At 43.7% G+C, this 12,229-nt stretch overlaps 1 protein-coding gene and 2 long non-coding RNA genes across 3 annotated transcripts in view; all 3 read left to right on the top strand.

Moving 5' to 3' along the window:
• The first annotated feature begins 3,222 nt into the window (after positions 1 to 3,222).
• DENND5B (DENN domain containing 5B) overlaps positions 3,223 to 12,229 on the top strand; it is a 179,309-nt gene continuing 170,302 nt past the window's right edge. The window contains 1 exon segment of the mRNA XM_081818948.1: positions 3,223 to 3,633. Coding sequence (XP_081675074.1) covers positions 3,507 to 3,633 — 127 coding nt within the window. The 5' untranslated portion in view covers positions 3,223 to 3,506.
• LOC145721761 (uncharacterized) overlaps positions 3,979 to 12,229 on the top strand; it is a 58,659-nt gene continuing 50,408 nt past the window's right edge. Inside the window, exon 1 of the long non-coding RNA XR_014145648.1 lies at positions 3,979 to 4,364. This is a non-coding gene — a long non-coding RNA (uncharacterized LOC145721761). The remainder of the gene's footprint in view (positions 4,365 to 12,229) is intronic.
• On the top strand, positions 4,379 to 11,744 carry LOC145721760 (uncharacterized). Its single transcript, XR_014145647.1, has 2 exons — positions 4,379 to 8,897; positions 9,039 to 11,744. It is a non-coding gene; the product is annotated as an uncharacterized LOC145721760 (long non-coding RNA).

The raw sequence follows: 12,229 nt of genomic DNA, 5'->3' as shown, positions 1-12,229 counted from the left end.
TATTCTCAAAGCATTAGCACAATAACTTACATAAAAAGATTCTTAATAGTATTGGATTCACTGTAAAAGGTAGAAACAGGTTTAGGCAAAACTGTGAGTCAGTTATTTTGCTACCAAACTCTTATTGGCATAAACTAACCCTTTTTCTGAAACTATGATGAGAGAATATGATAATCAATTTTCCAAATAAACTTTTGTTGTGATAAGATTTTCCCAGAAAGCTAAAACCCTGGCAGAAGAAAATGTCACTCAGGATTTCCTTTTGTTGGAATTGTGATTATTTGGCATGTTTTGTGCTATTTAGAGGTTAAAGTTGGGATTAGTGCCTCCTCTGCAGGTTCTCAATTCAGGCAGCAAACATACAAGGAACAACAGCAGAATGGAAGGCAATGCTCTTAAGTATCTGAGCAATGACTTGCTACCTCTGAAGGAGTCTGGTAAATCCTCAAATGGAGGGCATGATTTATGCTTGGAGTAGCTGAGCTAGGGTCTGCTGTCAGAGGGAAGCTGAAGAGTGAGTCCTTGACTGAGCACTGCTAACCTGGTGGCATATAGAGCTTCTGTTAGTAAAGCATTGTCCAATGAATGTCTGGGGCTCTGAAGTTACTTTAGCAATTCCTTCTGTCTTGGTTTTGCATACGTGTGCATGGCCTGGTGGAGATGAAGAATGGTATTGACAAGGGGTGTCCCAGCACGGGAAGAGGCATATGATCTCTCTCCTCTTCAACACAATTTAAATATTTTGGACAATTTATTTCAAGTCATTTTTTATTTGCTTAGCTAAAGTATTTCTATGTCATTATTTTAGAGAAAAACATGTATGCAATGATATATAGTTAATTCTTGATTATCCTTTTATTTCATTGCAATTTAATGCAGAATATACCTACACAGTGTCATTCTGAAGTGATAATTAGGAATGTACCCAGGTATTTTCAAATTAAAGTTTAAATTTATATTGTGTGACTATTGTCATGGAAGCTTTAGGAAAGATTTTGGAGATTTTGCCTATTTTGATGAGATTTATATCTCATAATTCAATGCATTCTGTTTGGGTTTCTTTCAATTTTTTCATCTTAACAACATTAACGCAGGGCTTACAAACTCATAAATCAATTGCTTTTCAAGTGAACAAAAAATGACATGTTTCGTGGTTAGTGCAGACGGTAAATTCATTTTCTATTGTGCTTTGTTTGATTAATCTAGAATCTAACAAACATTTTGTAAGAGGTGATCACCAAAAATAGGAGAAACACATATACTCCCTCTCCTCCTTTTTAGTGAAATTGTTTTATGTATTTCAGTACTCTCTATAGGAGGAAAAGCAATCATTGTATAACACAAAGTTAGCATATGTTCATAAATGTTACAGATACTAAAGTTTGTATATTTCCTAGTAGCATCAACAACTTTTTACTACCTGGATAACCTTTCTTTCATTCATTCAATAAAAATAGATTGAAGGGGGGGCGCCTGGGTGGCTCAGTCGTTGAGCGTCTGCCTTCGGCTCAGGTCATGATCCCAGTGTCCTGGGATCGAGCCCCGCATGGGGCTCCCTGCTCAGCGGGAAGCCTGCTTCTCCCTCTTCCACTCCCCCTGCTTGTGTTCCCTCTCTCACTGTGTCTCTCTCTGTCAAATAAATAAATAAAAATCTTTAAAAAAAAAAAATAGATTGAAGGGGGTACTCCTGGGTGGCTCAGTCCTTAAGCGTCTGCCTTCGGCTTAGGTCATGATCCCAGGGTCCTGGGATGGAGCCCCACATCGGGCTCCCTGCTCAGCCGGCAGCCTGCTTCTCCCTCTCCCTCTGCCCCTGCTTGTGTTCCCTCTCTCGTGTTCTCTCTGTCAAGTAAATAAAATAAAATCTTAAAAAAAATAAATTGAAGGGCTCAGTGGGACCAGGGTTCTGCTAGATACTAGAAATATGACGAAACACAGAGCACGACTTCTGCTCTGTGGAGCTTACAATCTAGCTAAGACAAACAGAAAAAGTCATTACAAGTGCTTTGAGGAAAGAGGGCAGGGTGCAACAGGAGCGAAAGGTCAATTACCCAGGCTGTCGTTCACCCTGATTTTTTAATTCTTCTTACATTTCAAAATTGAAGAGAGAAAGTGAGGATAGAAGCTACAGTAAATGATGGTATATGCACGCATACCTATCTTCCAGGAAGAACATTATTCAGTCAAATAATTGTTCGTTTCTCAGTCTACCTGCCTGGAAGGTTTGCGTGCCTACCAGTGGTATTAGTGATGCCCACCCCCCCCCCCCCAAGCCACCTTATACCCAAATCCTTAAAGAAGAGCAGGGAGTGGTGCGGAAGGCCTGACAATGTGGAACTGGATGGATTCGGTTTTTCACCTTTCAAAGGAATAAAACCTGCTTGGTGAACTCCTGTAGAATGGAATCTCAGAGGGAAGAGCAGGGTAAGAAAGCCATGGCCTTGTGAGGAGCAGAGTTCAGGGTCTAATTCCTGTTGCCTTATCAGCCTCCAATTATACCTGCAGGGAGAGCTGATAATATCAATTGAGTACAGAGCTGGGGGACAGAAGTGCCTTGGCTACTTTACACTGACCTGGAAAATGTCAGGATAAATTACAGAACGGGGGCAGGGGGTAGGCAACTGTCCATTTAGAAGTCTCAACGCTTTGTGGATATTGAGTTGTCACGAATTCACTGAGTAAGGATGGCTTGCAGATGGGGGTGAGGGCTGAGGGAAGGATTCAAGGACTAAGATCTTAAAACGAGACAGGCATTTCCACATGTAACAGTTTATTTTAATTAATTTATTTATTTATTTATTTTCACATGTAACAGTTTAAAAGAGGTTGATGGTCCAGGCCGTTGTGGGAAATGATCTCAGACTGGCTGTTAACCTTCCCTAAAGCTGCTTTTTTTTTTTTTTTTTTTAGGATAGGTAGCATCTCCTTTGGAAGACAGAACCCCGCGCTGCGGCTAACCTTCCAGGCTGGCGGAGGCCAACAGGCGTGAGTGCGGCCGCCCCCTGCGCCGCGGCCCCGACTGGCCCGCACGAATCCTGCCCGCGCCAGGCGCTCCCTCGCAGCCCGCGGGGCGCGCGCGCACACAGGACCTGAGAGCGCGCTCCCGTCCCTCGCGAGCGCGCCCTCCTCTCCGCCCCCTCCCACCCCACGCGCCGGTCCTCGGCGCCCCCGCCCTTCCAGCGCTCCCACAGCCCGAGCGCCGCTCAGCTGACCGGCGGGCGCCAGACGCCGCGGCTTCCAGTTCGCGAGCGCAGCTGCGGCGGCGCGAGCCTCTCACGCCGACACTCCCCCTGCGCGCCCCTCCCCCACCCGGGACCGGGATCGGGACCGACTGGGCGCGAGCTCGCGGCCGCTTCTCCGGCGCCGGGCGAGGAGCGAGGCTGCGGTGACGAGCGGCGGCTGCGCGGCCATGGGCGCGCCGGTGTCGCCCTAGTACAGGCGCGCGGAGACCGCAGCCGGAGCGGCGAGCCTTCCCGAGAGGCGGCGGCGGCAGGAGCAGCGCGGCCGGGATGAGCGGGAGCGGCGCGGCGCCCGGCTCGGGCTCGGGCTCCTCCCCGACCGCCTGCCGCTTCGCGCACTACTTCGTGCTGTGCGGGATCGACGCAGACAGCGGGCTGGAGCCCGACGAGCTGGCGGGTAAGGCCGGGCTACGGCGGCGCGGGGGTCCCCTCAGGGACGCGAGGGACGCTGCGGGGACGCGCGGGAGGCGGGTCCTAGACAAAGTCGGTTCCCGGCGGCGCCCGCTCTCCATCCGGACCGGCGCCCGGGCGGCGATTTAATGACATTGTTATTTATTCCGCGTGCAGGGTGCGCTGCTGAGCCCGCGGGCGTCGCGCCGCTGAGGGCGCCCGCCTCAGGCTTTGCCTCCAAGGCGCGGGGATATTAATAACGGGGGCGGGGGCGGCCTCGAGAGCACGGCCCCCGCCCGGCACGGTCCCCCCCGCCCTCGCCCGCAGCTGCACGCGGAGGCGTCCGGTGAGTCACCGGGCGCGCTACCTCCCCGGCCTTGCTGCGATCCCGTGCATCCCACCCCCCACCCTCTCCGCCAGACTGCGAAGTTTCAGCCCTGGCACGTGACGCGGCGCTCAGGCCCCCTCGGGGGAGGCGGCGACAGAGACCGCTGGGCTGCGGGGGTCGCGTCCACCGAGGCGGTGATGGCCTGCAGGGCGAGTGCAGGCGGGAGGCTGGTTGGACTTCATCCTTGACTGTTCCCGGTCTGCGCCGCTTCCCGCCTCGCGTTCGGCGATGACGGTGGAGTCACCTTTTGGAATGCTGTCTATTTGGCAGTGTCACGGGAGCTGGGGAGGACCTTTGATCGCTTGAGACTCGGCACGACGCTTTGTTGACACCACCTACACTGTTTCTGAGTTTAGTAGTTTGACATTCTCCCCTCACTTGGGTGCACCGTGTGTTACTGCCGGGCTTTTCCTGGAGGGGCACCGGCCCCTGCTCTTTACCCATTTGATGGCGCAGTGCAGGGCTGAGCTGGGAACCGGTGCTGGGAAAAGGGGCCGTTAAAGGATGATGGGGGGGCGGGGCGGGTAATGAGTGCGCAGTGCCGGGAGGAGGCCAGGGAGAAACGACCCATTTCGTTTTTTCACGCCTCTTTCTTTCTGCTTGCCTTCTTGGGATCTGAATCTTGATTTTTTTGTTGTTGTTAATGGATGAGACAAGTGACATCTATCGCCTGAACTTTATCTGTGTCAGTGTTAAACACTTAGGTCATAGCTTTCCAGAACAGCTTGCTTTGGACATAGCATGCCTTATTGCTTGCACCAATGTGTATTTTTGTTTTCTCTTTTACTTTTTTGGGGGGTAATAGAGGGGACTGGGAAGGATGTAGTAAATAATAAACAATAGTAAACAAATGTGTTCAGCTGTAAGATACAGTACTGATCAACCCGTGTCTTAGCTAAGCAAATATCTTTTTAAGCCAGGCTCACAGCAAAACATTTTCAACAAAAACTGTAAGTCTAATTTTAAAGATTTTTAGAAAGGAGGGATGAGTACCAGGTTTTTCTGTATGTGTAGTTATATAATCATGTTGTTTCTTCAATTAAGATTTCATGTACGTATTAAGAATGGCTTTGTTAAGGAATATGAAGTTAGAAAACATGTCTGCAGAGAGATTTGGAGAGATTTCTCTTTGGGGATTGAAGGGATTATTTTATTTTTCTGGAGTCCTTTCTCCCCTAAACATCCTAATCATTTGTAGTAAGGGGTCACTTGGAGGCCTTTTGTCAGTAGTGACTGATGAAAGGAGAAAGCCTGTATTTTTTTCTTTTCTATCTGAAGTCTATATGCCTAGTAAAGCTAAAACAACACCTGTAGGTGTGGCCTGGGACTCTTCAGGCACAGTGCAGATGGCTTTAACAAAATTAAGCAGTAAAAAATTAATTTCTGATTCATTTTTTAGACACTGACTGGCTTCTCCTTTTGGAATACTACGCATGAGTGTGGATGCTTGTTTGAGATGTCTGCTCATAATATTTGGTGTTTTGAAGTGATACTTTTGTCTGATGGTAATTTCAGTATCGGTGATGATTCATTCAACAAAGAGTTTTGAAAGCCTTAAGGTGTAGATTGTGTTCCAGGCAGTGTGGACAGCTGTGAACAAAGCAGTCAAAACTCCCTGCCGTCATAGTGCTTACATTTTACTGTAAACAAATAATGAAAATATATAGTTTGCTAAATGTCAGTAAGTGCTATGAGGGAAAATAAAGCAAGGAAATGAGACTAGGGTAGTGCCAGAAGAATGGTGGGATGGTGGGGTTGCAGATTTTAAATGAGATGGCTAGGGAAGGCCTCACAGAAAAGGTGACCTTAGAGTAGAGCCTTGATGGAGGTGAGGAAGCAAGCCATGAGGATTGTCTCGGGGAACAGCACTGCCGGCAGAGGAAACAGTGCATGCGGAGATGAGGTGGGAGAGTGCCTAGTTTGTGCAGGTAACAGTAAGGAGGCCAAGGTAGTTGGAGCTGAGGGAGGAGGAAAGTAGTAGATATGATCATAGAGAAAGGGGAGGGGAGATTGTGTAGGGCCTAATGGACAATTGTTGAGCTTTTACTCTGAGATGGGAAGCTACTGGCAAGTTTTGAGCAGTACAATGATGAGACTTGATGTACTCTCTAAAAGGATTGCTGGGCTGCCTTGTAGACTGTGTTAGGGGTAAGGTTAGAAGCAGACCAGCTAGGAGGCTCTTTTGTGAGGTGGGAGGTGTTGGTGGGCTTAGACCAAGGCAGTAGCAGTGAAGTGGTGAAAAGCTGGATTATTTTGGAGGTAGAGCCAGCAGGACTTGCTGATGAATTGGATATGGTATTCATATTCAAAGAAAATGATCAAAGATAACTAACATTTTTGGCCTGAACAATTATAAGCACCTTTACTTACTGAAGTAAGAAGACTGATAGAGAAGCAGTTGGGACAAGATTAGTTCAATTTTGGACATGTTAAGTTTGAGATATCCATTAGACATTCAAATGGAGATGTCAAGTAGGCAAGGAATCTCTCAGGGGTCAAAATTTTTATATAAACATAAATTGAAAGCCATGAAATTGGATGACATTACCCAGGGAGTGAGTATAGATAAGAAAAGAGAAGAAGCTCAAGGGTTGAATCCTAGAGACACTCCCAACATTCAGAGGTGAGGAGGATGAAGAGGAAACAACTGAAGAGATTAAGAAGTATGGCCAGTAAGATGAGAGGAAAACAAGAGAATGTAGCATCATGTTCCTAACTAACCATCTTCTTGACTGTTTCCACAGAGCTTCATTTGGGGAGGAGGACACAAGGCCAGTGAGTTAGGCAAATTAGTCAGGAGATTGTTTCTGTTTTGCTGCATTAATTTCAAAGTTAAATATAGTTAAGTTTCTATTTTACTTTTATGGAACTGATCTATTTTTATCACACTGTTTCTTAGCAAGTTGTCACTCTGCCTGTAGAAGGTCTAAGTTGACTTCTGTTAAATATAAATTCTACTGATTGCTTTATAGACTTTTTTAGAATTCACATTCTGCAGGTGGTGGAATAAATTTTGAAATTTATTGGTTGAAATAAATTTATTTCAGTTGGTGGTTGAAATAAATTTATTTCAGTTGGTGGTTGAAATAAAATTAAGGACACAAGCCATATGATGAAGTAACAGTTAAATAGACTAATACCTTATGATAAAGTTATCAGGGCTATAGATTGTTTTTTATTTTTATTTATTTATTTTTTTTTAAAAGATTTTATTTATTTGAGAGAGACACAGCGAGAGAGGGAACACAAGCAGGGGGAGTGGGAGAAGGAGAAGCAGGCTTCCCGCTGAGCAGGGAGCCAGATGCAGGGCTCGATCCCAGGACCCTGGGATCATGACCTGAGCCCAAGGCAGACGCTTAACGACTGAGCCACCCAGGAGCCCCTGTAGATTGTTTTTTAGACAGTCGTCCTAGTGAAGCCTAGCTTTACCAGCAGTGGAAAAGACTTCTTTGGTATGTATATATTTCATAGAGGGACACAACCCCCCCCATATATTTCGTAGAGAGAGAGACACACACACCCCCCCCCGATATACTGGTATTTCCTATTGTCCTTTCTTTAGTTCATCTTAGCTGTTGTGCTTCTCCTACTCACTGTATATTTTTAAAATTCATTTTATCCATAAACAAATATGTCCCTTTAGATATTAAAGTAGAAATATTTACATTTTCTTTAAGTGTTAAATATATGAAAAATGTTTCAAATTGATTATTGCATAAAGAAGAAAGGAGGTGTGAATAGAAGTTGTTGGAATTAGTTGACATGTAGGAAGGCAGACATCATTTTGAAATTTTCTTTTTTGCTTCTCATTTCCTCTAAGACCTAGCTGTAGGAATTTACATGGCTTGATTTATAGCAGCAAATCTTTTAGGCAACAGAGAAATTAAGGACCTTTATTTAAGTAACGTAAATATGCAAGCCCCCAAGAGGGAGCTTATGGGCTTTTCCTCTTTCTTTCATAGTACCTTATACGTAGTGTTTAATAAATGAATGAGTATAAAGTTTACATATGAGTCCACAAATTGTGTGGTGGCCAGAATATTCTTAAAGCATTCCAGTGGTAGTTTGGGTTTAGTTCTGCTGAGGAGTACTGAAGTATGATGAGTGCAATCCCTGCCACAGGCCCTTGTTTAAATCTCTTCCTTGGTGCCTCTATTTATTTTTAGCTTTGGTTTTCTTGGGTGTGGTTTCCAGAAGAGCTTTGGGGCAGTGGAGACCATGGTCTAAATTCAAATATAGTTAATCCTTGAACAAAAGGTGGGGGTTAGGAACGCTGACCCCTCCAGTACAGTTGAAAATCTGCATATAACTTTTGACTTCCCCAAAACTTAACTACTAATAGCCTACTGTTGACTGGAAGCCTTACCGATAACATAAACAGTCAAATAATACATGTCGTGTATATTACATATATTACATGCTGTATTCTTACAATAAAATAAGCTAAAGAAAAAAAATAAGCTACAGAACTACTTTATTTGAAGATTTATTAGAGAGAGCGCTTGGGCAAGTCGGGGGGAGGGGTAGAAAGGAGACAAGCAGACTCCCTGCTAAGCAGGGAGCCAGACGTGAGGCTCAATCCCAGGACCCCGAGATCATGACCTGAGCCAAAATGAAGAGTCTGACACTTAACTGACTGAGTCACCCAGGAGCCCCAGAAAAAAAATTTTTTTAAAGATTTATTTATTTGGAGAGAGAGTGAGCGAGCACACATGCGTGTGGGGCAGAGGGAGAGACTCTCAAGCAGACTCCCCACTGAGCAGGGAGCCTGATGATCTCACCACTGTGAAATCATGACCTGAACGGAAACGAAGCCTCAGAGGCTTAACCAACTGAGCCACCCAGGCACCCCGAAAATAAAACGTTATTAAGAAAATCATAAGGTCCCGGGATCGAGTCCCGCATCGGGCTCCCTGCTCGGCGGGGAGCCTGCTTCTCCCTCTCCCTCTACTGCTCCCCCGCTTGTGCTCTCTCTCTGTCAAATAAATAAAATCTTTAAAAAAAAAAAAAAAGAAAATCATAAGGAAGAGAAAATACATTTACAGCACTGTACTGTATTTAGTTTTTAAAATCTGCATGTAAGTGGACCTGCGTAGTTCAAACCTGTGTTGTTCAAAGGTCAGCTGTACAAAATTTGGTTGATACTGACTGTATCATGCCACAATAGTTCTGAAAGGGACCTTAGACATCATTTATGGTGAAGAAACCAAGGCTGAGAGATTAAGGACCCTCTCAGAGAACACATTTGACTAGCAGCAGACAGCAGACTAGAGCCTAGTTGATCCAGTACACTATGCTCCATAGTTATTTTATTTAAGCTTACAAAAAAAATGAACTTGACTTGAGTTTAACAAGCATTTCAGGCTTGTCTTTATTCCAGACTGCATGTCCTAGTTAAGACTGCTAAAGTATGCCTTTTAAAAACTGGCCTGCTGTACAGGTTTTATGGGTTAGAGCTGCCCTGATCTGACCACCGTTGGTAGTATCTTAGTTAGTTATCTTGTCATTGTTAATCTTAAAAATAAAACTGCCAAGTTATTTTACCAGGAAAAGTGGGTTTATTCAAGAATAGCGGAGAATTGTGATTTAGGACATGCAAGCAAGCTACAGCAAAACCATAGGCAAGTCTGGAGAAGAAAGTAGAGTACCCCTCTTTTATAGAGGAAAGAGAAGAGTCAGGAGAGGCTCTTATAAACAAAAAGTCCATTGGGGTAAACTGGGAGTTCAAAATGTAGTGGCCTTTCAGTGTCACTGAGTTGTGACAGTCTCTTATTGGCCGGGCTGTTGCCAGGCAAGGAGAAAACCTTCCCTCCTGGGGCTGAGGTGGTAGTTGGTTTTGCAAGGTCTCTTTTTCTGGGTTCTGCAAATGAAGACATGTGATGTGGTATGAGAGCTCCCCCTTCTGGCCTTTGGCTTCCAATTTAGTGAGGTTTCCTTTTATACATTTCACACCGTCTGGCCCACAATGGATTATGTTTGGGAGTTTAAAAGGTTTGGCCTGTTAACTGAAAGGCTGGGGAAGGAGAAATAAAAGGATCTGCCTCATTCTAATGAGGCCAAAGAAGATTCAAGGTCTAGTTACTATGATACAGTGCTAACTTGATTTTAAAAGCCACTGGGAATAAAACTCTTTATAGTGAAATTGGCCCAGTAGTGAGTGCAGCTAAACTCTCAGTAATAACCCCAGGGCTCAGGCTTCTGTTCCATTGGTTAATGCAGGACATACCAGCATAGGGAGCTCAGAATATGAGACGATGAGACAGGAAGGGAAAGGGGACGAGAGAAGGACATAAGTGTCTTTGGAGAAGAAGATAATAGTAAGAGAAAGGGAAAGAAAAAGGGAATGGGGAGAGACAGAAGAGGCTGGAGGAGTACAAGTAACATCTGCTGAGGTATTAAGACAGACTGTTCTGAAATTCCTGAGTATATCCTTTTGCTTTTACTAATTCCACTGTTGGTTACAGATATACTTGGAGTAATAAAAGTGTCTAGAATACAGTGCATTATCAGTCATAATTTTCATGAGGCTTCATAGAGAAGAAAACATTTTCCTCTTCTGAAATTCATTGGAGGGTAGAGACAGTTTTCCTACATAAGATACTTTAGGAAACAAGTGCCATTATATCCAAACCCTTAACATTTCTGATTGATAACAACCTAAATTTTATTTTTAGGAAAGCCATAACTAGCCAGTACACTTTGGATTAATTGTTCAATGTTAATTGTTTACAGTGTGTCAGGTTGTAGAGTATATAGTGACAGTCACCATTCTGTAAGAATCTACAACGAAATAGCAATAATCAGTACTGCTTTCCACATGGCAAGCATTGTGGTAAATGCTTCATAGTTATTGCTTCATTTAATCCTGGCAACCACCGTAGGAGGTGGCATTATCTTCTCTGTTTTGCAGGTGAGGAAACGGAGACTAGGGAGTTCAAGTACTTCACCCAGGTTCATATAGTATGTATATGGGAGGAGGGATGGACATAAGTGTCTTCTTACATCCTGAGCTCCCTATGCTGGTGTGTCCAGTATTAACAAATGAACAGAAGCCTGAGCCCTGGATTGAAAAGTCTGTCTGGCGTGATTCATTCATGTCCATAACCACTACATTTGCCACCTCCTTAATAACATGCACTATATCGTACAGATTGTAAAATCTACCAGTGTAGGGACCACATGGATAACCTTATAATCAAATGAGATTATCTTTTAACTTCTTACAGGAAAGATACTAAGAAGGGGACTACTCGGTCTTTATGACTTTCAAACCTGATTATTGTCTCTTTATGGTCAGCACTGGTAATGTCTCTTGCATGAATGAATTCCTTTATTCATTCATCAAAAAATTAGAAGAGTATATTTACTTTTGTATTTATTAGTGAATATATATAAAGATAAGATTTTATCATATAAATACAAGGCATTTACTACATAAATAAATCTTCCATTTTTAAAAAAATCTCTTTGCTCTTTTTACTGGGTTTTATCATCTGTCTTAGCATAAATTCTTATTTGTCCTTAGATGAGTTTATAGTTTCTAAAAGGAATGTATGATTGCTTGTGAAACTATAATTAGAGCTGGATGCACAGTCAGAAGCCAGGAGTCCAATCCTGGCCTGTGACTTAGGACATCTGGGGGCTCAGTGTTTTCATCTATTTCGAAGGGGTTAAGTGAAGTGACTGATTTCTGAACATACCACTCCTCTTTTCCATGAGTCTGAACTTGTTTTTGAGTGGAAAAACTAAATGTATCTGTTTAAAAAAAAATTAATCCTAAATGACAGAGTACAAGGACTGATATATACCACATATGCCACATGAGGACCAATTGAGTAATTATAATTTCAGCCACAAGGAAAGGAAAAAAAATCAATTAGTCTTTGCAGTTCCCTATACAGGAAAGGTACAGTTTTTAATAAGCTTTTTGAAATATTAGTATCAATTCATGGACTCTCAATTATTATCTACATTGGCCCTTAGAGAGCCAGGGACCCGTTTGAAATCACTGTATTAGATAATCTCTTGAAGTCTATACTAGCAGTATGAATGATACTGCCAACTATCCACAAATGGGATAGGCAGCGGGAACTTAGAATAATTTTTTCCACGTAAAATTTTTCAGTAGCTTCCTTTGTATTTGGATTAGGATTCAAACTCTTTACCCTGTGTCTTAGTTTGTTCAGGCTGTTATAATAGAATACTATAGACTGGG

The sequence above is a fragment of the Leptonychotes weddellii genome, chromosome 5 (genome assembly GCF_054177405.1).
Source record: "Leptonychotes weddellii isolate Sample4059 chromosome 5, ASM5417740v2, whole genome shotgun sequence".
Lineage (NCBI taxonomy): Eukaryota > Metazoa > Chordata > Mammalia > Carnivora > Phocidae > Leptonychotes > Leptonychotes weddellii.
Note: the sequence above shows the minus strand (reverse complement) of the source record. Positions and strands in the feature narration are given on the sequence as shown.